The sequence below is a fragment of the Carassius gibelio genome, chromosome A5, assembly GCF_023724105.1.
Source record: "Carassius gibelio isolate Cgi1373 ecotype wild population from Czech Republic chromosome A5, carGib1.2-hapl.c, whole genome shotgun sequence".
Taxonomy (NCBI): domain Eukaryota; kingdom Metazoa; phylum Chordata; class Actinopteri; order Cypriniformes; family Cyprinidae; genus Carassius; species Carassius gibelio.
Genome location: NC_068375.1, coordinates 15449292 through 15471481, shown reverse-complemented (window position 1 = coordinate 15471481; position 22190 = coordinate 15449292). Strand labels below are relative to the sequence as shown.

The 22190-nt window shown below is 37.0% G+C and overlaps 1 protein-coding gene across 1 annotated transcript; it reads right to left on the bottom strand.

Moving 5' to 3' along the window:
- Window positions 1–6: 6 nt before the first annotated feature.
- On the bottom strand, window positions 7–20275 carry LOC127996802 (dynamin-1-like). The gene is made up of 16 exons (XM_052591973.1): window positions 19890–20275; window positions 14947–15020; window positions 14429–14578; window positions 14098–14301; window positions 13850–13948; window positions 11823–11983; window positions 11551–11693; window positions 10899–11034; window positions 10754–10821; window positions 10387–10525; window positions 9311–9397; window positions 9148–9218; window positions 7699–7750; window positions 7083–7094; window positions 5904–6017; window positions 7–353 (listed from the first exon to the last, which is right to left on the bottom strand). Exons 1-16 carry the CDS (start codon window positions 20048–20050, stop codon window positions 201–203), a joined length of 1824 nt encoding a protein of 607 aa, XP_052447933.1. The 5' UTR covers window positions 20051–20275; the 3' UTR covers window positions 7–200.
- Between the last annotated feature and the right edge of the window lie 1915 nt (window positions 20276–22190).

Sequence of the window (22190 nt, the reverse complement as noted above, 5' to 3'; positions counted from 1 at the left end):
CATCATAAGAATATATTACATTGTAAAATACATTCAAACGGTTATAAATTACGATTTTAAATTGTACAAATATTTCATAGTTTTACTGTTTTTACTTTGTTTTTGATCAAATGAATGCAGCTTTTGTGCGCATAAGACAATTCAAGAAATTGCAGTTTATATTAAAATGAATTATGCATTGTGGATATTAATGTATTTCTTTATTTCAGAGAGCTCTGCAGTGAGTAAAATATTTTCTCTAACCTCTGTTCAGTGTTAAAGAGAGCGAACACGTGCTTGCTTGACATGAAACTCTTCTCTATATCTCTGAGCTTCAGGTTGTCCAATGGAAGCATGTACTTCTTCTCTTTCTCCTGCAGGGGGCAATGAGCACAATGAAAAAGTTATTTGCTGTAACTATATGGCAAAAGCAGAATACACCAATACTTATACAGCTAAATCTGTATGAACACGTTACAAATTCAGAGGAATGAAACACCACAGTTCTGACATGTCGGCCCCATCAGCTATAACACTAAAGGGTTAACAAATACTTGTGATGTGAGTAGTGATTCCACACTGGAAGCCTGTGATACACACTGAGCACACATGCTTTATGACTCACAAACTTAATCAGCTACACACAAGCTAGAAACTGAAATCCTGTATAAACTGAATTAAACTCTGCTCTTAAAGATAAACCTAAAGGGAAGAGAAAATGGTTGATTTGTCATTCTTATTGATGCTCATTTCTTTTAAATATAAAAGTGAGAGCAGAGAGATGACACAATGAAGCGTGTAGGAGGAGTAGAGGGAGTAAAGATGAAAACACTTGCATGTTAACAGTGTGAAGCATCCACATATTAGAAGAGTCATCTACTTACAAACAACCAGATGAATGCACTTCAGCCTTCAACACAAAACTATAAAAATATCAGTTGTACTTAACAATTGTGAATTTATTCATATTGTGTTGCAGATTTGTTGTGGCAAATAAAATGATACCTAGGCTAATTGTGGTGTAAAAACAAACATGAAAATGTAAAGAACATTTTTCACTGATACCCCACCTTAACTTACAGTAGTCAATGTAGTTAATGTTTACAACACTGCATGCAAGGTGCAAAATACTAAATGCCCATCTCTCTTTTTTATGTGATCTTTTCTCAACTGTCCTGTTAACCACCCCAACCCCCCATTTAAAAAAAAAAAAAGAAAAAAAAAAGGAATTCCGTGCATTTCTTAGACCAGCATTCATATTCTTTGGTTCAGCATTTTACCCTGTAATTTATGATAATTTTCCTCCACTGCACGCTAACCAAAAATAACAGACTTTAGAGAGACTCCCAAGTCTGGGGAAACAAAAGCATTGAATCACGGAAAGTTTCAAAAAAATCGCAGTGGATGTCTGTGCATGGAGAATCCAGGAACAGAGCTGATGTATTTGATTTTCAGTGAATGATCATTAGGCATTTTTGGCAGATGGGCACTAAACTTAAGATCCACTGATCTTAAGAGGACATCAGATGAAAGTTTCACTTTTTTTTTTGTTTTTGTTTTTTGCATTTAGTCAGGATTCTGGCATGTCTGCCAGCTCAGAAAACTGAAAACAAAACATGCAGCCAGTTTATTACAGGCTGTCTTGAGTCATCCAGTGTTATCCAGTGAGCTGTTTCAATTTGCAGCCGGTTTCTACATAGATAGCTAATTGAATAAGACCACCTCTAAACTAGAGTCCAAGGCAGCACTTCACATGTCTTGTGTCACACCCCCCACAGAAGAGAGTAGCTCATTATCATTTAAAGAGACATGCAACGAAACAGCTCGCTTTGAACTGAGCTGTTTTTGACAAGATAAAACTGTGTTGTTTTACACAACAATTGAGGAATTTTAACCAAAGTCACTCACGCTATGTTTTTATTCGCATGAGGTGAAGAACATCCTGCAAGTAATCAGTCATGATGAAGATAAATATGATTGCTGCTTTGTATCTGTTGTGGAATTCCCAAAAACGCCGGAAAGTGAAACGCAGACATGTCTGGGCTCACAGCACCATACAGAGGCGCACACAACTCGGTGAAGATGTATAATATATTTTGGGGTGCCCGCAAACAACTATAATAATGTAATCCTCCATTTACTGATTCAATCAGATGTGCCAATAAGCTCTTTGCTGATTGGCTTGCGTGAAAAACAAATCAGGCAAATTTTCTGCTCGAGTTGAAATTTTTAACTTGCACATAAGATGCGTTTGAGGTGAATATCTCACGTTCGCGACTAACGTGCCACGAATTTCACGTCATTTGCATCGCCTGGCATGATATCGCCACTATTCGTGTCTTTGCATTGACTTTGCATGTAACCTACTCCTTGAATAATTAAATTTGCATTTGGTGTAAACACACTGTAAGGCAGGGGTGGCCAACGTCAGTCTTGGATAGCCACAGTCTTGCAGAGTTTTTTTCCAACCTTGATAAAAAGACAGTGACCAAGTGACTTTATCCCACTAGTCTCATGTTAACAAATATAATCTTGATGCATAGCTACTAGACTATTCATAGACTTTAGTCTTCTACTGTTACTGCATTGCTGTAAAAACATTTTTGCTTGTTGTTACAAATTATTGAAAAAGTGTGTGGTAATCTCCAGCATGGCAAAGATGCTGTCAAAAAAGCTGACCCTATCTTGAACCCAGAACATTCCTCATAAATTCAGACTGATTTTCAAACACAAGGCTTCAGAACCGCAGACGGTGTCATCTTGTGACAATAAACTTTCCAACCAAACTGAGATTAATGTCCACAAAAACCAATGTAAAGGGAGCCCAAGGATGGATCAAACGGTGTGACTATAATTAATAACTCTCGTTTGAAGGTCACCACTGTGTCACTGTCTCCACATTTAATAAGAACCCTTCTGCATTTCAGAGGAACATTCTGCGGTGAGCGTGAACTTCAGCCCCGATGTGAACTAACTTCAGAGGCACCTCGTCTACCTCTGTTTTAAAACTTGAATCCTTGTGTGTGTGTGATCATTAGGGGGGCCGTAAGCCAGTATAAAGAGCCCTTTATCCAGTACGAGCAGAGGAAGTGAGCTTCAGAATAAATAGCAGCATGAAGAGAGGTCCAGACCACAGGACTACACATCTGGAGAAATTACAATTCCATCTCCATGCCAAGAAACTCAGTCAGCAACATCACCCACCCACACACACACACACACACACATACACACACACATAAACATACACAGATGTCAGAATTACATCTCAAAGCAAATGCTGAGTCTGACAGGTCTTCATCAGTACCAGCTTTTCTCGTATTACTCTTTTGTGACCTCTGACCTCTCACTTCCTGTTGAATGAGAATAGAAAAATAAACTTAAGGCGGGGGGGGGAATGGAAAAAAGCTCCACCTCTTTCTCTCCCTCTCCCTCTCCCTCTTCTCAGCCCTTTCAGGAGTCAAAATTCTGCCACGTCGATTTTGAAAAATCCTCATTTGAAAGACACTGTGTGTTACAAACGAATGTTTTTTATGTATACAATGTATACTTTTTGTATATCTGTTTTCAAAGATTTTGCTGCTGATCTTAGAGGGATTTATGAGTCGACGGGGGTGAAAGGGCCAGGAAACCCAACTCTTCTTGCCACCCACATTCTTTCGCCTTCTCGTTCCACCATCAAACACTCAGAGGTTTTAAAGGACCCTCCTCTCCTCCTCCTCCCCCACTCACCTACCACTCTTTTGGCATCTCACACACTCGGACTTCCAGCCAAACGGAGCCAGAGAAAAAGAGAGACAGAGACAGAGAAAAGGATGGATGACGGTTTTCGGAGGACAATTGGAATGTCTAATGACAAATCTGACTGGAACAGATGCATGGACTTTGAGGTAATTTTTGCCCTTTTATAGTTTTTATAGTTTACATATGGTAAAAACAGATCTGAAAGTATGAAGTTAAGGAGGGACTATGGGCTGGATAGATATTATCAAACAGCTACATAGGCAAACTGAAGGAATTCGTGACAAACCGCCTACTGTAAAGCAGCATTTTCATTCAGATTCAAAATGATTGAACTTTCCTATCTCCTTTTCTTCCATGCTCACTTACAAAAATACTTGGAAAACAGAACATTTGCTTATGTGAAAGGGAGTGGTTGCTTTCACCAAAAAAGAAAAAAAAAAAAAGTTCATTAACACAATATGTGCATGTATGTGTATGTGGTGTACATCATGATCTTTAATGTTTTGTACACATTCATTCCTTAGTGCTGTTGGACTCATCTCATCTCCCCATGAAGCATCATGCCCGCCCCGCTTTCCCAGTGTTCAGACTACCTGTTCAGGGCGTAGAGATTGTACAGTAGTCTGCACATTGGTTAGGCTGTGTGGGGGGTACACACACATCAATTCGTTCTGTTCATCAATATTCTCATCATCATGTCTCTGTACGTCAGTGGAAATGTGCTATCATGTGCGAAGTAATGTCTGAGTATTTAAGTGTCTTTTGGGAAGTGGATTACACAGCAAAGTTAGCAAAATCTGACAAAGCTTGCCCTCAACAGAACCTCCTTTGCAGAAAAATCTATTAAGTTATGCAAATAATTGAGTTAAGTAAGAAATGCATACTTGCTTATTAATTTTTATTTTTTGCTTCATTTTTTATTCTGAAATGCAAAAAAATTAATCTCTCTCTCTCTCTCTCTCTCTCTCTCTCTCGGTCTGTATATATTTTTTACATAAAAATGTATATATATAAATATATATATATATATATATATAGTGCATGTGTGTTTTTCATTCTAAATAATAATATTAAGAGTAATAACTATTTTATTACTCTGTTATAGACATCTGATGTTTTATATATCTGATGTTTCACATATATATATGTGTGTGTGTGTGTGTGTGTGTGTGTGTGTGTATATAATATTCAAATTGTGTGTGTGTGTGTGTATAATATTCAAATTAGCATTACTGTATATATAAAACATTAAATGTCTATAAGAGTAAGCATGGAAATGTAAAAAGAAAGAAAGAAAGAAAGAAAGAAAGAAAGAAAGAAAGAAAGAAAGAAAGAAAGAAAGAAAGAAAGAAAGAAAGAAAGAAAGAAAGAAAGAAAGTGAAAAGTTGATTTGATGGAAAATAAAAGTATTTTTCTCTGAGTATAATTGTCATGGTTTGGACTCTTATTTCATCCACTTGGACCTCAAGGAAATTGTTTTGGCATGAGCAGGACATAACTGTGGTTTGTAAAAAGGAAGTTTAAATGAAAAACAATTCTATACAAAACTGATATTTTTTTCTAAACAGTAAGCCACTTTGGACCAGGAACTCCTTTGTTTTAAAATGACTTTCTCTGCATGCTCAAACTAACTAGAGTGAGGTCTTTTGGGAAATGTTGGATCAAAATCTGGTATGTATGGTAATGAAAACCATATGCCACCTTCCCAACCCCCAGAGCAGACCTCCCACCAGCCCCTGGTCTGCTTCTCCTCATGCCTCCAGTCTGGACTGACAGCAGGGGTGGGGCGGGGGTCACAACGGTACCATAACACCTGTGCTTGATCAGACCGCCAAGATGGCAAAATGCCTGGCCATTACGGAAATAAGAACCAGAATGCACTAATGCACTTATTTATACTGTATGACCTCATCCATCTCAATTCTCTTTTTTTTTTTTGGGGGGGGGGGGGTGCATTTCCAGAAAGGGTTACCTTACCTAGGATAAGATGCTTTTGTGAAACAGACTAAATATAGCCTTACTTCTGGTGGAAATAATATTAAAATACAAAGCCCAGAATATACGAAAAGAAAAAAAGGCTGCTCCAGGGCAACTGGCACTATACAGATTATACTGTGAGTTGCTTCAGAAAAAAGCATTGCTAAATGAAAAGGAACCAAGAAGAAAAAGAGGGTACTCACCTCATCATCTTTGTACCAGGACAGATTCTCAGCGGTCAGGACAAACCAATATTCCTTCGCTCCTCCTTTCATGATGCCAATGTTATTGATGGTCAGCCAACCCTTTCGGATCACCTGAACACAGGGAAACGTGGATTATAGGGGATAATAACTGTCATAACCCTATAAGAGAATACTTTCAAAAATATAAAAAAATCTTACAGACCCAAATTCTTTGAACATTACGTACCCTAGGAATTATAAGGTTCTATCTGCGTTCTGAGCAGTTTTGAGATATTGAGCTTCAAAGCTTTTGTGTTCCATAGGCTTCTGTAGATAGAACCTTTTTGTTTTTTCAATAAAAAGTCCCAAAATGTACACAACTTTAAAAAAACATCACATAATGTAAATAAGTTGTCACAGAACAAGAACATGTGAACTTAATTTTGACAAAAGTGTCAGATAGAACCTTATAATTCCAAGGGGATGATTAGTGTTTGTGTGTATAATTTCAAATAAAGTTTTATATTATTACAAATTAATATAATTATCCAGAACTTGTTAAATTTGTAAACTTGTAAAATTATATTGTCAGTATTACAATTTATTATTTATTGTTAGTATTACAAGGAAAATAAATCACATCAAGAATCTACATATACTATCAGAATCTATCAGAAATTCTTAGTATTTGGTATGCTTTTAAACACGTGTACCTTTTCAGGTGTAAAGGTAAAAAAAAAAAAAAACACTTCTCAGCATTTCCGACTGTAATTGATTAGTGTATGCTTTCAGGCTTTACTTTCACCACACTTATTTTTACCCCAAAATAACCTACAGTGCATTTAAGGCGTACTATATTTGTTCAGTACATTTGTCCTCTGAGAAGTGAACGTCATGTTTCTTACAGATGAGCTACATCTCTCAGAAATGTAATGGGTTTCCAGCAGCTTCTCCAGTGCAGTGGCATTGTGTGAAATCACTCAACTTTATCGGAAAAGGTCAGGATTAATTGATGATCATGAAAAGCTATTTGTGTTTTTTACTTTAAACAAATACACCACAATTAGTACCATAATAATCAACTTGTAATGCTATTTTTCCATTTATATTAATAGGCAAAAGTGAATTAGCAGACACAATCACACTAAATTACACACACATACACACGCAACTAGGCTGCAGTCTATGCACACTTACCATTATCTCATCCTGAGGTGTGTTGCCATAGCAACAGGAGCAAAGCAAAGACAGAGTTTAAGATAGGTAATCACAAACTGAAAAAGGCAGTAGTGAGAACAGACAAGATGAACAGAACACAAAAGTAGCAGAAATATGCTAAGTACAGTAACTAATTCACAGCATTAACACGATTCACATTTGCTTTGATTTTGACGGAAACCTCTCCATCATATACATTTCTTCAGCTTCTCATTTTGGATGAAGCCGTTCATGGTATAATGGAGGATACAGGTATCAGATTAAATTGCATGGTCAATCTATATGTTATATACTAACCGATCAAGTAATTCTTTAATTGAGTCGCTTCTCTCTCCATGTTTGCCACTGGATGACAAAGCACTTCCACCAAGCTCTTCCTAATCATGTCTAACCTTTAAACAGCATTTTACAAAACAACACCCACCACTGTTGTCAGTCACTTAAATCTCATAAAATGACTGACACTGAGTGATGCAGTGTCCAATTATAGACCTGTGTCTGCTGTTCCCACATAAGTAATGTTTGAGTGAGGTAGCGAACATCTGTCCAGGCTGTGTGATGCATGCAGGACATGTTCATTCTGGCTTGGGCTTACCTGGTTGCCAGCAGCCTTCTTCTTATTCATCTGACTGCTTCTCTGCTGGGCGCTGAAGGGATAAACAGAAAAAAATATATATGATCTAAATATCTATAAAGAACACAAAATGATTGGAACTAATGGATATCCAATAGCCACAAGACCATTTGAGTGATTTTGGGGGTCATTGTTAAAAGCAGATACTGATATCACCATCAGACTTCTTCATAATCATAACCAGCAACACCTCCTAAAGGTTGGAATACACACCATCTTAAAATGCCCCTATTATTCCACTTCCAATCATGCCTTTCATATGTAGTGCATAATGCACCTTTATGTGAAGGTAAACTATCTGCAAAGTTGTAAAGCTGGAAGTGCATGATAAGTAAAGTTATTGTGTCCCGAAAGAAATAACTGGCAGTATCCTACGCTTTGAAAGGACATTTGTTTTATTCTCACTTCCGAATGATGAGGCTGTAAAGAATCAGTGGTTCAAACTCACAGCAGTACAACCCCAATCTTTTTTTGTGTTCCCGTCATTTTACTAACGATTGTTTCTATAATTTCGATGAGTTTAACGTGGGATTCACAGAACGCTTGCTCTTGAAAGATGGCTCATTATCCAGTTTATTTGGACCAGCTGATCCACTGAATCACAACCTGTAAGTATGATAAATAATAAATGTTTACATTTTCTAATGAGCGTTCAAAATATGAAACCACTGCGGGCATATCGTTTCCGACATGCACGAATCACATACTATGACTTATAAGTCAAACAGAATCTGAACACAACAAACTCACACAAAAACTTGACACAAAAATGTGCTCTAAAATTGGTTCAAAGTATCAGACATTTCTGATATCCTCTGATCGGATGGAATCAGTCTGAAGCTAAAAAAACCTGGAGTCTGTGTTTCTTTGAACATGCTCAAAATACTGACTGACTAGCATCAACTCATCCAGACTATAAATCCAGGCTAAGATCTGTACAAAAGAACTGTAATGTATTCCAACCTTTAGTTGACTACCTTTACATGTTAAATTAGAAAAGCTGAACAGAATGGCTTCTGCTGGTCCACACACTAGACTATCACCAAACTCACAATAGGACAAAGGATTAATAAAAGTCTAACTGATAGAAGGTAAGAATATGAACTAAAATGTATGGCGAACAGACACTTTTAAACTGTAAAACTATTGTACAGTTATATTTAGCATGTCTTTATGAATCAGCCTGCAGGTCTACTGTAAATATATAGGGATGACAGAGGATACAATCAGATTCTTAGGCTCAGCTCATTTAATGATGGTCCTTTACTCCATAGAATTGCTCTTTAGAAAGCATCGACTGAATAACATTTTCAGTATTATTTTCTATGAACCTGCTGATCTCCTCTTCTAGCTGTTTGCATTTTAAGGTGACAAATAATAATGTAAGTAAATGGTTAATAAAGTTCTTACTTTGCAAAACCGATGAAATCCTCATGATTGGTGTTCATGTAGGCTAGCTCGATGTCAATTAGCAACATGACCTAGTGGCAGGAAAAGAATACATGTCACTACTTGTTTTTCAATTTTACCACATGAGTTTGTACGTGAGGGGCTTGTGGTAGAAAGGCTGTACCTGATTCTTAGTGCGACTCTCTCGATCGCGGATGTGCTGGGTGACAATCCTCTCCATTTCCTCTCTAAGCATGGGGTACTGAGCCAACTGCCCCAAGTAAAAAAACAACAACACATACTGGATCACCTACAACCACTGAGATAAGAAGCAGGGCTTCTTGCTTAAGTTAACCTTATTACTTCAAACAAATGGACAAGGATTTCAGTGATTATCAGTTAGAAATATGATGTCGTTTCGAACAAAATCAGGCTGAAATTAAGTTCATTTTGAGTTTGTTTCGGCAGCTCCATTCACACATTCACACAATCGCTCAAGTAGAGACTTTAAAGATCCAGAGAAAGTATTTAATTCCTAGAGAGAAATTGCAATGAAGCATAGACTGCCTACACTTCTTCATTTCATCTTTGTTATGTTTAGGCGCTATGCGTGAGCAGTGTGACACATTTACATTAATCTACACCCCGCCTCCAGCAGCACGAGGGTGTTGGAAAGTTTGTTAATAGTGTACTGTCGCTCAGCCTTTTCAAACTAATTTGGTCCCGAAACAAAGAATGAAAATAAATTCTTCGGGGCCTTAAGAATGGAGCTTACGGAAAAACAGGTCTGGAAAAGATTCACCCCCAACATAACATGAATTAAAATAAGAAATTATAATATGCATAAAGACAATGAAGACTAATGTAAAATATTTATTTTACCCCCCCCCCCCCCCCCCCCATTTGAACATATATTAAAATGTAATTTATTTCTTTGAAAGTAAAGCTTAATTGTTCAGATCATGCTGTTCACATGATCTTTCAGAAATCATTCTAATATGCTTATTTGTAGCTCAAAATACATTTCTTATTTTTACCAAAATAGTTGTGCTGCTCAATTGTTTTGTGGAGACTGTGATTCCAAAATTCTTTGATAAACAGACAGCATTTATTAAAAATAGAAATCTTTTGTAACCTTATACACATCTTAACTATCACTTCTGATCAATTTAATGCAACACTGCAGAATAAAAGTGTTTAAAATGTTTTGGATTGTAGTGTGTATGAAGCTGTATGCTGTAGACAGACATGGACTTTTACCTTCTTGGTGCACTGCCTGACTGTATTGACCAGCTCAGTGATGACAAGGTCCACACATTTCTGACACGGCTCCTTGATCTTTGCAATCTGCCGTTTAACAATAGTCTCAAAGGCCATGTCTGGAGTAAACAGACCGGTCCTGACAAGTGAAAGGGATGAACAGAGGAGTCAGAGACCTTTTTCAGTTACTGATCACTTTGTCATTGCAGTTGATACTCATGGTATGGTTTTCACCGTACAGTTCTTCATATCTAGCGAGCAGTTGCTCAGAATGTCACAGTACCATTAAAGCGAGTTTGATCTCAGAGCAGCAGAGCTGTTGAATGTGCGTGACTTGTGTGCGTTTGAGGCAGAGGCTGATGCACACCTGATTCCGTGGATGTTCTTGATGGCGTAACTGATCTCCTTACGCAGCTCTTTCTCATCAAACTCCATCTAGTCATCATTAATAGACAGAGAAACACTTACTTGATATGTTTTCCTCTTAGAGAACAACAGTATGATGAAATTACCTTAACCAGCTCAAAGGGGAAGCGCTCATGGAAGATGCGATTGATCCTTGCACCTCCGGACAGCTCCACTGTGTCCACCTGATCTCCTGAACCCTCAATGCACTTCTCAAAATCCACTGCGAACTGCTGCACCATCCTTTAAACCAGAGAACGCTGAGTTTTCTTTTGGTGCAAGTCAGTGAAGTCACATATTTTCCCACATAAACTCAGTCTCCAATGCTTAGAAATATTTGAAATATTATTATCAATTAAAATAACTATTTTTATTTTTATTTTAATATACTTTTAAAATGTAATGTATTCCTATGATGGTAATTCTGAATTTTGTTAACTTTTGCTCAATATTTTTTTAATCAGTGGTGAAAACAGTTAATATTTTTCTGAAAATGGTAATATATATATTTTTTCTTTTCCTGGATTCTTTCATGAATAGAAAGTTCAAGAGAACAGTATTTTTTTAAATAGACTTCTTCTGCACATTATCATTAATGTCTTTACTGTCATTGATCAAATCCTTGCTGAATAAAAATATGAATTTCGATCAACAATAACAAAAAAAACTAATCATTAAAAAAAAGGCCCCTAACTTTTAAACAGTAGTTTGTGTGCACGGGCTGTAAATGTTCAAATGTGCAACACACATCAGACTCACTGTAGCAGAGCCTTGGTTTTGCGAGAAGGATCATCGGGACAGAAATGCTTGTACTCCTCCACCTCTTTCTCAATAGACAGCAGCTGGCTCTGAAGTTTATTCCTCAGTCCTGGCAGAGTGTCTCGGATGTGGTTAGTTAATTGCTAGATGAGAATAGAAACCATTGGTTACTACTGTAGTCAACATCTTTTTTTATAGTCAAAATTATTTCAACAACAGCCAGAACAGTTGCAGAAAAACATTTGCACGAGTGGCTCTCGGAGTCATTCTACCTGGTTAAGAACTTTCTGCAGGTAGGGAGTCCCCATGCGATCAGCCAGGTGTCTGTAGGCTGGGTGGGTGAGGAAGAACTTCCTCTCCGCTGCTATTGCAGCATTGATGTCCTTCTTGCCATCAATGTCCTTCTGACTGCGGTTCACAACCCCAATGTAGCCTACAGGGAACATCCAGTTTGACATTGTTACAGGCAGTCAGCATGAACAAATGTAGTACATTGGAGGTAGTCATAACTAAAATCAACAAACACATCACATTATCTTTGCAGAACTGTAGCTGTTAAATTACTTTCACAAGGTGGACTATCTGGACTATCTATAATAAGCTTTTAAATATGAAATATGTGAAGAGATAGACATTTAATGTTCAGTTATGATGGAGTTTTGTTATTATTGGTGTCTATATGATGACCATGATGTGTGTTGCATCAATCGTTGAGCAATAACAGTAATTCCTTTGAAGTTTTTCTGTGCACTTATAGACAAATACATTTATTCAAAATATTAATTTTTTTCCTGACCTATATTTTGTTTTCAAGAGCCCAGACACAGATTTCTTTATCATCTACTAATGCTAGGTTTCTAAAAGTTATGTAGATAGTTAAGATAGGTTTATTATCAGGCAGGGCCATAACCCCCACACCGTTCTGTTGTCTTTAGTAGCGTCCGGTGAAAACACAGGGTAAAATTAGCAAAGAGGGACAGATTACGTCATTAATACGTTTTATTACAGTTTGTTTGCTGTAATAATTTTTTTTTAAAACAAAAAGTCCAACAGTAATGACACAACACACAAGAAGAAGTGTGAATAAATGTGCTTTTACCATTGTTGCACTGTCTGCTCAAGATCTTTTGATATATACTGATATATAGCATTTATACGTTTTTTTAACACAAATGACTCATGTTGTTTTCAGAGTAAGTGAAACTGGTAGCCAGAAATCACAGAAATACATATATATTCCTTCACTCTTTCAGGCCTGGGAATGTTCATTGTTATTTAAAGGGGGGGTGAAATGCTATTTCATGCATACTGAGTTTTTTTACACTGTTAAAGAGTTGGATTCCCATGCTAAACATGGACAAAGTTTCATAAATTAAGTTGTACGTTTGAAGGAGTATTTCTGTTCCAAAAATACCTCTTCCGGATTGTCACAAGTTTCGGAACGTTTTTTTCGAGTATGGCTCTGTGTGACGTTAGATGGAGCGGAATTTTTACTTATATGGTTCCTACGGCACTTCTGCCGGAAGAGCGCACGCTCCCGTGTAGCAGAGTAAAAATGTAAGCGAGAGCGAGAGCGTCGCGAAAAGTCACAAAAGAAGTGTGTTTTTGGTTGCCAGGGCAAGACAACCCTGCACAGATTACCAAAAAAAAAACAGCATTAAGGGACCAGTGGATGGAGTTTATTTTTACAGAGCATCAACGGAGTTGTGCAAGTGTTTTTGTTTGTTCCCTGCATTTCGAAGATGCTTGTTTTACAAACAAGGCCCAGTTTGACGACGGATTTGCGCATCGTTTATTTCTTAAGGATAATGCAGTCCCAACGAAAAAGGGTCACGATCGTGTGTTGGAACCGCAGGCGGTGAGTAAAACTGCTTCAAATATCTCTGCCTCCTTGTTAGTGCGTCCCCTCCCGTGCCGGAGAGCCTGGTTCGAGCCCCGCTCGGAGCGAGTCGTTGCTGCTGCTGCTCTCGTTCAGTTTCAGCCTCGGGATCTGATTCTGGATCATAAATAAATGGCTGAATCTGACTGTTAGCCATGGTTTGTTTTGGATGATGGTTTTTTTTCCTCACGGTAATGTCACAACTTCCAAACGATCTCAACGCAAAAGCTTACTGGCGCTCGTGGTCCTTTAGTTCCGCCCACATGTCAAGCCTCCAGCCGGACTTTTTGGAGTTATGAAGGATACAGTACTAATCTATAGGTACTCAAGATTAACAGGATATTGAGTGAAAACGAGCATTTCACCCCCCCTTTAAGTTTTTCATGACCTCTTTAAGTCCAGTCTTAAGACTGACTTTACCTCTGCGTAAAGGAAGAAGCTTGTTCTCCAGGATGTCACGTGCATCCGTTCCTTCATCCATTAGATCTAATTTAGTGATAACACCTATAGTTCTCATGCCTACTCAGAAAAACACACACACATTGATGCATGATCAGATTAGATTTTTTTAAAAGAAAAGAGCTTTACAAACCTCAATACCTTACAAAAAGGTATGTCTGCAAATAGGCCATTATTATGTTTTTAGTCATTGCTGGATGATAACCCACCCTGAGGGTCCACCTCCTTAGCAATCTTGAGGGCATCTGAGTTGGCCAGGTCAGAGTTGGCCGGAGACACAGCCAGCAACAAACAGTTGTCCTTAGTCACAAACTGCATTAGCATATCCCTGATCTGAAACTCAATGTCAGGTGGCTGGTCACCTACCGGCACTTTGGTCATACCAGGCAAGTCCACAAGGGTGAGATTCAAAACTGGTGATGAAAACAAGGGGTGGCACGGTTATATGTGATATTTCACAATACATACTTATTCGCAACACAATATTAAGATCTGATCAAGGTTAAATAAATCCCTCTGTATGTTCGTGAATGTAGGTACCATGAGGCGAATAGACACGCAAATTGATAGGGACTGGTGAAATGCCTTTGTTTTGGCCAGTCAGGCGATCTGTTTCTGCCTCAATCTCCTGACGAACCTCATCAAAATCGGTAAACTTCTTCCCTTTGCATTGCAAAAACTCTGCATATTCTGGAAATAAGAATTTAGAAAATACAGTTTTATAAAATTGCTTTTTAATTTAGCCTTAACGGAAAACTTCACCCAAAAATAACAATTTGCTGAAAATTAGAACAAACACATAGCTGTTCACTTCACAAAATGTGAATTAATGGAGACTTATTGTGATGTTTTTATCAGCTGTTTTGACTCATATTCTGACGGCACCCATTCACTGCAGAGGATACATTGGTGAGCAAGTGATGTAATGCTAAATTTCTCCAAATCTTCTCTGATGAATGAACAAACAAATCTATATCTTGTTAATTTTCAGCAAAATGTAATTTCTGCATGACCTATTCCTTAAAGCATGCATGTAAAATAGCAAGCAGGATATTTACCAGTAGGGCAGTTGATGAGCTGCAGCACTAGGGGGCGCCGAGTGACAATACCAGAGCCACGAGGCAGAAAATCCCTAAAAAGTACAGGAGGCAGCACTCACTGAGTCACATCTGTTTTTATATGCAAAGTATGTCAAAGTGAATATCTAGCATACGAATATTACATAAAAACATGGACAATCTTAAAAAAGAAATAAGCAATGAAAAAAAATTTACAATAATTTTATAAAGTCACGCTGCTATGTTTAAAACTGCTTTTACAAGTCAAAAAATGTAATACATTTAAATAATGTGAATAAAAACTCTTTTAATCGAATGATGACTCTTAAGTGTATGTTCACACTAAAACAGCTCATCGTGAAGAACAGATGTACTGACTGAACTAAAAACATGTCAGTGCTATTGCTCCGGCAATTGATTGCATAACACATGTTGTGCTTGTTCTAGATTTTAGTAGCACTAGTTCAATTTTTCATAGATGTCTGTTGCCAGTATTTTTGCAACTAGGCCTTTCTTCGTAATGAAATTTGGAGATATAGGGTTGTGAGAGTGTGCTGTATGAGTTCTGGCCATTAGGCAGAAGTGCTTCCAACATTAGTCGATATAATTTAGAATGAAAAAAAAAAAAAAAAAAAAAACTGCATTTCAATACTGACCACCTTTAAGAACTTCAAAGACTAGATGGTTTAAAATAGCCTTTACACATTCTTATCTCTCTTTTTTTAGGTAGCTAATATAATTTTGCTGTTGTGAATTATTTATCCATATCCAATCCATATTCTGTAGGATATAAGGAAAGCCTACATATAACGGTACTTTATACCTTACATTTTTATTTACATTGTAGGGGTCTAGATTCATAATCTAGGAATTTGACAAATGCTGGGAAAATACTTGTGACAGTGATTTTTTTTTTTTCATAGAAAAGCAGCAAATATCTGTGGCTTTCTGTCTCTTTACAAGAGTTAGTTATCTGCAGTAGATCTTTACACTACTGGAATAGGGCACAACTATTTTTTAATCCATATCTTTCATAATACAATCACAGTGCATAAAATTTTGGATATGTAGATTAGGTAAAAAATTCAAGAGATTGGGAATAGGTAGTATTTTTCAAGCAACAGAACTCTTTATTGAGGATATTTATACAATTATTTATTTAAATCTCTATTGAGAAAGTGTATATATATATATATATATATATATATATATATATATATATATATATATATATATTTAACAACAAAACATTTCCAAGTACCCATGACCAGCTTAATGCCGCACTTCCTATTAATTGACACACACACACACACACACACACTGTGTCTTATCTGCTCTTGCAGGCTGTTTAATGGCATTCATACAGCAGCTGTGATATCCTCCTGCTTCATGCAACAACATGTAATTAATTGTCACGTCATCATGGTGATAGGCCACATCAGCATCTTCCTCTGTTTTAAAGGCCATGTCTCATTTACAATGACATCTGTCTAATAAACCATATTGGTCAGCGTGGATGAGCTCATGTTGGTTCAAATGATTCAAGAGTCCACAGAAATCTTGTCAGCTTAGAAATTATTTATGTTTAAAAAAAACATCAGCAAAGATATTTTAAAGAATGTTTCAACTGTTTTGTCCATGCAATTATGGAGCCCAAAAGAAAAGTTGACCATATATATATATATATATATATATATATATATATATATATATATATATATATACATAAAACTGCCATTTTCTGTCTTAAACGGGCAGTTGATTCAGAAATCACAATTCTGTCATAATTTACTCACCCTCAATTTTTCCCAAACATGCTTTAATTTTCTTTTTTCTGTTGAACACAACAAGAACATATTTTAAAGAATATTGGTAACCAATTAAGGTATTTTCATACTATAGAAGTCAGCAGGGACCTATTGACTCAATGTGGATGACTAATAAACTCATAATGGTTTGAAACAACTTGAGGCTAAGTAAATGACAGAATATTTTTTCATAGTTTGAGTATTGCTTTAAATGTCAGTTCTTCACTCTCATGTCATTTCAAACATTTGAAATATCTTCCAAATCTTTCAATTTCAACGGTTTAAAACAAACTGAGGATAAGTAAATTATATTTAAAAGAATACTTCACCCAAAAATTTACATTCTGCCATAAATCAAATGATTTTCAGGTGAACTGTCTATTTAGGGTAAAAAAAAAATGTAGTATTACAGTTGTGAAAACTGTCAATCTAGCCAGGCAACACACCACATTTCATGCCAAACACTGGTCCTCCAACAGCATTGTGAAGTCTGTCCTTGTAACAGCTGTGAGCATTGTACTGCCAGTGGATCTGTTTGTGGCTGTCAAGCTTGACAGACACTTTAGTGTCCACAGAGCTCAGTGTGTAGCGTGACCAACAACACTGAAAAAAGGCCCTGCTGAATAATAATGAAGGTCTACGTGGCAGTGACGAACGTCACAATGTTTCGAGCTAGACTTAATAGCAACCTGCCAATGATGAGGATCTATGCATTGAATCGAATACAAACACTGGGTTCCTTTTGTCCTATAAACAAACATCCCTGATGGAGATACAAGCTTAAACCAGCCTAACGTGGTTTGCTGGTCTTATTTGGTCTCTTCATGGGTGTGCAGCTGGTATAGCTGCTCGGCCAGCTGTTCTACCAGCTTGAGATACTAACAAATGCCTAAAGCTATCAAACCAGTTCAATGGCCCACAAGACTAGCAAAGAAAACACATTAGGTTGGTTTAAGGTCTTTTCCTCATCAGAGACCTAATAAGATAACTAGATTTGAATTTCCTGAAACAAATGACACCACTTGCAAAGGGGCAGTTTTAGTAATTTAAGCACTTAGAATACATGTTATTTCCTATCAGCTGTGCAATTCACCATGAAGTAAATACAAGAAAATATGCATTTTAAAAATGCATTATTACAGTTATGATAAATGCATATATCACAATGACATAATTACTCATTTTTTTAAATGTGAACATTCTAACAATGTCAAGTAAATGACAGATTTTGTCACTTTAATATTAAATTATTTTAATAATTTTGAGAATAAGTAGGAAACTCTAGAATTATCTACATAATGTTCAAATGGAGCTGAATTAATTGCTTAAAATTTCTCTCATATACTCACTATATGTGTATAGTCAAAATCCTGAAGGAATGTTATTGTATTTTTGTGCATAAGTTTAAACCAATATTATTGTGACAGTTTAGTCCTTTAAAGAGTTAGGTCACCCAAAATGAAAATTCTGTCATCATTTACTCACCCTCATGTTGTTGCAAACTCATATTTGATTACATCTTTTGTCCTTGCAATGAAAGTGAATGTTGAATGAGGCTGTCAGTTTGCCTTTTGTGGTCCATGGAAGGAAGTCATACAGGTTTGGAACAACATTAGGTTCAATAAATGATGACAAAATTTGAATTGTATGTTACATATCTGTTCATTTATATGATTCTCTAAAACAGATCAACTCTTGCTTAAACTGAAATTTCATTCCATTCCATTTTTCATTACTAAACATAATATTGGTTGTATAGAAGTAAATTCTGCTATGGATGTGGACTACCAATCAAAGTTATATATAATTTATTTATTTACAGATCAGTGTCTCTCACAAGTAACAGTGTGGTTACTTGGTTCATATAATTTTAGCTAAATCAAGAAATCAAGACAACCTTTTGAAAGAACCGATTTTTGAAAGAACTGTCCTTGGTCCTGAAAACAAGCAAAGCTCATCTGGCTATGAGCCAGAAACAAAACAATGATGCTGTTAAAAGATAAAGGATGGTAATTAGTAAACCTCTGACAGGTATGGGCCTATATTAGATAAAATATTTGCAATAAACCAGCAAGAATCAAATAAGGTGATGTAGAGTTTGTCAACTGCTTTCTCACTCAGTACTGGAGTAGTAGCACCTTAAAATAAAGCTTTACTATAATTTGTACATAATGTAATTTATTTATGTTATGGTAAAGCTGTATTTTCAGCAGCCATTACTCCGGTACTACTCAGGTTTTTTTAAAATATATATATTTAGTAATATTGCATTTAACATTTCACAGAATATCATATAGTATTTTTTTATGCATCTGAGATCAAATAAATGTGAACATAATACACGTCTTCTTTCAAAAACATTTAGAAATCCTAATTACCTCAAACTTTTGGATGGTAGAGCACATCCACAGCTAAATTTACCTGTGTACCACCAGCATTACGTTTAGTTATGAAACACATTCATATTCTGTCATTTATTGAACCTAATGTTGTTGAACCTAAACCTGTATGACTTCCTTCCATGGACCACAAAAGGCAAACTGACAGCCTCAGTCAACATTCACTTTCATTGCTTGGCCAATAGATGCAATGAAATATGAGTTTGGAATAACGTGACGTAGAGTAGCCTAAATGATGACAAAAACTCTTTAAAAGACCAAATTGCTTTCAATGAACATTGCTTTCAATTTATGCACGAAAACTGTGATTAGCAGTCCGTAAATTAAAAATATATCTCATAATATTTCACAAAAAGAACAAATTTCTTCCTAATACATAAAGCTCGCTCCTGGGATGCCCAAAAATGCTGGTGTATGTGACGGTCTCGCGAGGACACAGCCATGAGCATCTGTCAAGGCAAGGTTTGTGGGCTGCATGTCCCGCATTAATTAAATCATGGTAAAATAGCTTTATTTTGTCAGTTAAGGCGCAATGCATAACACCTTCCCTGAGCTCAGCAATGCCAAGTATAACTAACTCGATATCATAATAAATAAACATTGGTTTTGGTAAGCATGCATTATAAGTGATTACTGAACATGCTTGTGTCCTGTGCTGAAGAGCAATTAATTATACAGAAATACTGGATGGCACGATATAGAGTGATGCTGACCGTCACTGTCATCAGTCACTTACTTCCCAACGAAGTTCTCCAATACCGAGCTCTTCCCAGCACTCTGACCGCCGACCACTGCGATCTGAGGAAGGTCCAGGTTGGCATTTTGTCCGATGGCAGAGAACGCGTCCTGCAGTCGGTTTACCAGAGGAATCAAGTCCTCCATTCCCCGATTGCCCATCTTGTGGGATAAATAAAAGGCTCTATTTCACAGTGAATGAAAAACCGATGTAATCGACACTAAACGGAGCCCAAATTGGCAGGCCCAAAAAATATCTAAAAGCCGTCCCTTGCAGCGTTTCATTCAATTTCCCAGGCAGGCACCTCGGCGAATCGACATACGTCCTCCTCCCTACAGGATGCACCCTGCCTTTCCACCGCCGCTGTGAGATCTGCTCCTGGAGCGATGTACTGATGAGCGCTGAATGCTGCATTACCTTCACCAGCCACTGGAGGCGCACAACATAATTAGATGACCGTTCGTTCTTCATACCAGCGTTTTTGTATTAACGGTTCTTGAATAAAACAAACCTGAACAGCACTAAATAAAACAACATCAAGCATGGGTCTGATCAATTCATATTCCTAAAACCCCGATGTTAACATTCCTAAGTAACATATTTGTAAAAAAAAAAAAAAAAAAATATATATATATATATATATATATATATATATATATATATATATATATATATATATATATATTAGGGGTGTAACGGTTCACAAAATTCACGGTTCGGTTCGATACGATACACTGATGTCACGGTTCGGTTCGGTTCGGTTCGGTACGTTTTAGATACAGCAAAATGCAAAAACATCTCAACTTTTCAGAATGCCGCAAGCGCACCGCGGGTCATGTGACAAGAACTAACCAATCAGCTTCATCCTTTCCCATAACAACGTTGAAAACTCAGCCAAGATGAAGGAACAGCTGATTATAGTTGTATATGGATTGCAATTTTGAAATAAATTTAGTAGCAGAGCTACTGCAAGCGATTTTTAGAGCTGCAAATCCATTTATCCTTCGCTGAAATTTCCGCGTCTCATGGAGAGAGCACGTCATTGTTGCTTAGCAAAGACAGACGCCTCATGAGCGCTTCTGCCCGAGCGCTTTGGAAAGGAGGAGAAAGACGCGCTTAGCGTTTTCCACGCGTTTTTAGGAGCGATATGTGAACGGACCCTAAGGCGCTCGCTCACTCAGCACGCGCTGAAGGCTCATTGCAAAATGTCTAATGCATTTAACAGACCAGAAATATAAGATCCTAAAATAACCAACAGGTCTGGTGTTTGGGTGCACTTTGGATTCCCTGTAAGCTATAATACTGGTGTCTAAATGCTGCAGGCATAGTTTGTTGCGTGCATGTTTCTCCTTTTTTTCGTCTTTTCCCAGATACTGACACAATAAGGTGATGTCGGCGTAAATGAGTTGACATGTTTCAAGTATTCACGCTGGTGTTTTTTTTTTTTTTAAAGCAATGAAGCAACCGCGCGAAGCCCTCACTATAGGATTTTAGAAAGAATGCAGAGCACTAGTGTAGTGTGCAAACTTACCACAGTGTGGATTTCAGAAAGTGTGCAAAGACTTCACGTGCACACTTACCATAACATGGATTTACAAATAATGTTCTAAGGAGGGGCTCTCATGTCACTCTGATCGGCTCATAGATGGAATCATGCATCTCAAACAATATGTTTGAGAGTCATCTTCTTTTTCTAGTCTGTTAAACGCATTGGCCATTTTGCAACGAGCCTTCAGCGCGTACTGAGTGAGCGAGCGCCTGACTGAGTCATAACATAACATAAACATAAGTTGGTGTTTTTTCTTCTTCGGGAGTGTCAGGGGCGTTGCCTGTTACGTCGTTTGGGTTATTGGGCTACCTTGTTGAACGCATATCATTATATTTCTCTTTTTTTTTTTCAAATATAATTAATTAGTCCAACGAACCGTTCGGTATGCATAATGCGTACCGCGTACCGAACCGAAAGCGTCGTACCGAACGGTTCAATACGAATACGCGTATCGTTACACCCCTAATATATATATATATATATAAAATTAAAGTAAAGAAACTAAAAAAAAATATATATATATATATATATATATATATATATATATATATATATATATATTTTTTTTTTTTTTTTTTTCTTTTTTTTTTTTTTTTAAGTTTCTTTACTTTAATTTTGTTCATAGCACTCTGCTCATAGGGATATGGCTCTTGAAGAAACAAATGTGTGTCTGGAACATGAGGCATATGATCCAGACACACATTATGGTGAGTGCTGGGCTTCAACCACTTCTCTAGATAGTTTTAGTAAAT

What these genes read in the sequence shown, in the direction of transcription:
- LOC127996802 (XM_052591973.1), bottom strand. Translation starts at nt 20,050, where the DNA reads ATGGGCAATCGGGGAATGGAGGACTTGATTCCTCTGGTAAACCGACTG. An exon ending in TTGGAGAACTTCGTTGGGAA is followed by an intron (nt 15,021 to 19,889) that starts GTAAGTGACTGA and finishes TGTACTTTTTAG; the next exon opens with GGATTTTCTGCCTCGTGGCT. An exon ending in GCGTGTCTATTCGCCTCATG is followed by an intron (nt 14,302 to 14,428) that starts GTACCTACATTC and finishes TTTCATCACCAG; the next exon opens with TTTTGAATCTCACCCTTGTG.